Source organism: Anser anser (assembly GCF_964211835.1).
Source record: "Anser anser genome assembly, chromosome: 2".
Classification (NCBI taxonomy): Eukaryota; Metazoa; Chordata; class Aves; order Anseriformes; family Anatidae; genus Anser; species Anser anser.
Window position 1 is genome coordinate 955,090 of NC_139721.1, and position 4,510 is coordinate 959,599.

General features: G+C 56.6%; 1 protein-coding gene across 1 annotated transcript; it reads right to left on the minus strand.

The window, feature by feature from the left end:
* Positions 1-1,185: 1,185 nt before the first annotated feature.
* LOC310895734 (feather keratin 1-like) lies at positions 1,186-1,732 on the minus strand (the record flags this gene model as incomplete). Its single annotated transcript, XM_083827375.1, has 1 exon — positions 1,186-1,732. The coding sequence occupies exon 1, from the start codon at positions 1,504-1,506 to the stop codon at positions 1,186-1,188; it is 321 nt and encodes a 106-aa protein (XP_083683501.1). The 5' UTR covers positions 1,507-1,732.
* Between the last annotated feature and the right edge of the window lie 2,778 nt (positions 1,733-4,510).

Consider the following 4,510-nt stretch of genomic DNA (forward strand, 5'->3'; position numbering starts at 1 on the left):
GTGGCACATCCCCGGGAGGTCTTGAATGCACGTAGGGTGACCAACAACGTCATCGTTGTGCGCGGTAAATTTTGTCGGAGCACGGAAATCTTCCAGCCCTGTGATGGGAGCAGCAGAGAGGGAGTTGATCCCTGGTGGCGTTTGGCTTGTGAGCACGTCATAGTAGCAGAGAGAACCAGACATACGAGACAGTGCAAGTCAAGGAAAGAAATGGGAGAATGGTAGAATGTAAGTCGGCCATGTTTCCAAACATCACGGAATAGCCCACTTCCTTGCTTCTCTGGTTCATGCCTTGAGAGAAATAGCCGTGGTTGTGGAGCTGAAGACGCAGTGGGTCAGCGACGGCACAAAGGTGCATCCTCAATCCACGAGGAGTCTCGCACCATATGTGTGGTGTCCGTGTGACGGACAACTCTGTTAAATCATACTGGCCTCGCTAGAGGCCCCAGAGGGACACCACTCCTCCCTGGTCTCCACGTGAGCACCGAGCTGTTGACCGCAACTCTTGGTATGTGACCATGCAGGCAATTCATTGTGTGCTGAGTGGCCCATCATGTCTTTCCATTTTAGTGACAAGGATCTATGTAAGAGCGTTGTCCAAACGCTTCTTGAACACCACCAGGCTTGGGCCCTGATGGCCACTTGAGCCCTGCTTTTTGTTCTTTTTGTCGGGTGAAGTTGGAAGAGCGTTGGGAGAAGAAAGGAAGAGGAGGCATCTGAGGATGTGGGATGCAGGCAGATTTTATTGAGGAAAACATGAAAAAGAGGGAGCGTCAAGTGGAAGGTGCACATTCTGAGGTGCCTGGAGGGCAACCACCAGCCTATGTCCCTTGCGTAGAGCAGATTTTCCCAGAGCCCCAAGGTCTTGCTACCGTGTGGTGGGAGCAGCCCCAGAAGGTCTCTGGAGGGATTGTGCTAGTGAGCAAGGCATTGCAGCAGAGAGTAGCAGCTGTAGAAGGTGGTGCTATGGAAAGGAGAAAGAGGAAGAAAGAAGGAGGTATGTTGGCCATGTGTCCTGACAGCATGGGCTGGCCCCTTCCTTGCTTGCTTGCTTTGTTGTGCCATGGAATGATGAGCCGCGGCTGGCGAGCCCACGTGCCATGAAGAGCGCAGAGGTTCGTCCTCAGTGCGAGAGCTGTGTTGCACGGTGTTGGAGGCTTCTGTCAGGGGTGTTGGCGTGGGTCCTTAGCAGGGGTAGCAGGCTCTTCCGCCGTTGATGCAGCCCAGGCCTCCGAAGCCAAAGCCTCCAAGGCCAAAGCCTCCGAATCCCCCGGAGGAGATGGGCACTCCCTGGGTGCTGAGGTTGCTGCCCACGGCAGCTGATGCGGAGGATCCAACGGCGGTGTTCTGGGGGAAGGAGCTGAGGATGGGTCCTGGCAGGGTGACCAGCACGGCAGGAGGCTGGATGACGACGCGGGAATCCTCGCACTGCCTGACACAGGGCTCGTTGCAGCTGTTAGCCAGCGGGGTGGGTCCGCAGGGGCGGCAGATGTCGTAGCAGGACATGTCTGTGGTGCGGAGGGTCCCTGGAAGAGAGGGTGTTGGGAAGGTGGAGGGTGTTGGGAACGCGGAGGGTGTTGGGGGCGTGAGGAGTGGTGCTGGGGGAGGCCAAGAGTGTGGGGAGGCCTGGGGTTGTGGGGAGCATGGCGGTGGGGAGGGAGAAGGGCTGCTGAGGCTAAGGGGGAAAGGGCGTGTGGAGAGATAGGCCTGGTGGGGCGGGCGAAGGAGGGGAGCGGGGTTCAGGCTCACCTCGTTGGGCGCAGGGGAGAAGACGTCGGGAGGATTGTGTGAGGGTGCGAGTCGCAGGGCCGGCTTTTATGCTGGTCCGTGAGTGCCCGCGGGGCGAGAGAGCCTTTGCGCATGACAGCATTTGGCGTGAGCTGCTCTTACCTGCTAAAGCCTGGCAAGTAATGAGGTGGGGTGTGTTGTCCTTCCCACAACGCTCTCGTGTTCTTTTCTCCTGTTGAGGATGTGTCTCTGTGGCCTTGGCGGCAGCTTTTAAGCGAGAGCGGCTCTTTGGATGGATTTGCATGGAGAGTGCGTTTGAGGACAGTCGGCAGACGCGGCCAAAGCATGAGAGAGGTGGGGTGTCACGAAGTGAGGTCATGGCGTGTCACTCGTGCGGTGCGGTTTGCGGCTGCATTGTTGTGAGGAGGGGGCCCTATTTGCTGGCGTCGCCATAATGCAGGCTGGTGTGGGCTTCCCAGATGTGCTGGGCGCGAGGCGCTGGCACTGGCATCGCACTCGCCCCCTCCCTGCCTTCGTGCCCATTCCCTATGCCTGTGTTTATTCCTCGTCTTTCCCATTGGTTTGCTGCATCGGTCGGTGGCTTGGTGGCCTTTGTGCTTGGAAGGTCCTGGGTGGGAGAAGGGAGGCTGCGTGCTTTCTTCTTGCGGCAGCTTGGCGGGTGGTAGTTTGATTAGGCGGAGGAGAGCTGTCTACGACAGCAGGACGTTGTCCTTTCAGGCCCTGTTGAGAGCTTGAGAGCCCTGAGCTGAGGGGGAATGGTTTGGCAGGGAGACTTAGGCAGAGCTTTTGGGGTCTTATTCAGCACTGAGCGCCCAATGGTGAGGCCCTTTCCCTGCCTAGGCTTGGATGTTCAGATGCAGGGTTTGGACCCTGTAGCGGGGAATTGGAGGCATGCATGGTGCTCAGGGCAGCAGCCGTGAGCCCCTCCTGGCTGGGTGGTCCCGGGCATGGCTGACGAGTGGCAAGGCCTGTCCCCGTTGGGCTGAGGTGGTTTTGGCTTGCTGCTGAGGTGAGTAGCGCTTGTTACTGAGGAAGATGAATCAAGGTAGGAAGGGGGGCTGTGCAACTGGGTGTGCCTTGTTCCGTGAGGCCTGCTGGGTTGCAGCCACAAATGCTGAGGGAGCTGTGTGGTGTCCTTGCGAGGCCACTACTAATTATCTTTGAAAGGTCCTGGTGAGTGGGAGAGGCTCCTGAAGACTGGAAGAGACTCGCCGGCTCCTGTGTTCAAGAAGGTGAAGAAGGAAGGTGTGGGAAACCAGAGGCCGGTTGGCCTGACATCAGTCGCTGGGAAGGTTCTAAAGGAAATCCTCCCGGAAAGCGCTGTCGAGCAGACGAAGAACCAGAATGTGATGGGGAGTAGTCAGCACGGATTTAGAGAGGGAAAGTCACGCGTGAGCCTCCTCAGCGTCTTCTAAATTGAGGTGACCAGCTTGGTGGATGAGGGGAGAGCAGTGGCTGCTGCTCAACTTTAGTAAAGCCTTTAGTAAGGGCTTTCTTTGACACTTGCTCTCGTGACAAGCTCCTAGAGAAGCGGACAAAGTATGGGTTAGATAAAGAGACAGTGAGGTGGGCTGAGAAGTGGCTGATTGCTTGGGTGCAGAGGCTTGTGCTAAGTGGCACAGAGCGGTGTTGGAGGCAAGGCCCTAGCGGTGTAGGCTAGGGCTTGGCAGTGAGGCCACCAATGTTCAATATCGCAGAATCCCAGAATGAGACAACTGAAGGTGTTGGAAGGGACCTCGAAAGATCATCAGGTCCAACCCCCCTGCCAAAGCAGGTTCCTTAGAGCAGGCTGCCCAGGTAGGCATCCAGACGGGCCTTGAATATCTCCAGAGAAGGAGAGCGCACAACCTCCCTGGGCAGCTCCGTCACCCTCACTGTGAAGAAGTTCTTTCTCATGTTGGTGCGGAACATCCTGTGCTCTATCTTGTGGCCATCATATCCTCATTAGTGAGGTGGGTGATGGGACGGAGTGACCCCGCAGGAATTCTGCAGATGACCCGAGACGGGGAGGAGCGTCTGATGCACGTGATGAACGTGGCACCATTCAGAATGATGTGCAGAGGCTGGAGAACTGGGCAGAGACCAACATCATGAAGTTGCAGAAGGGGCAAAGCAAATTCCTGCCTCTGGGGAGGACTAACGCCAGGGAGCAGGACATGGTGTTGTCCGACAGAGTGGCAGGCAGCTTTGCCAAGCAGGACCTTGTGTTGCTGTTGAAGGGCAAGCTGAAGATGAGTCAGCAATGCAGCCTTGCGGCAAAAGAGGCCACCAGGCTCCAGGAGGGCATGGGGAAGAGCGTTGCCAGCAGGATGAGAAAGGAGCTCCGTCATCAATCTTCATCACCGGTGAGGCTCCTTGTGAAGTCCTTTGTCCACTTTGAGGCACCCCAGTGGAAGATGGAAGCGGACATGCTGGAGCAATTCCAGTGCAGGGCTACCAAGATGCTGAAGGGCCTGGAGCCTCTTCAATATGAGGAGAAGGTGAGAGAGCTGGGCGTTTTCAACCCGCAGAGAAGGCTGCTCAGGCTGAATCTCCTCCTTGTTCTAAATCCCGGATGGGCGGGAATGAAGACAAGGGAACCAGACTATTTTCAGTTACTGCCTGCTGCCAGGACAAAGGTGAGTGGACGCCACAGAGAAGAGATGCAATTGTCTTGGAAGAGAAGGAAAGCCTTTTCCCCTGTGAGGGTGGTCAAGCAGTGGACCTCAAGCAGAGGTTTTGGATTTCCATGCTTGGAGATCTGAGAAACCCAACTGCACAT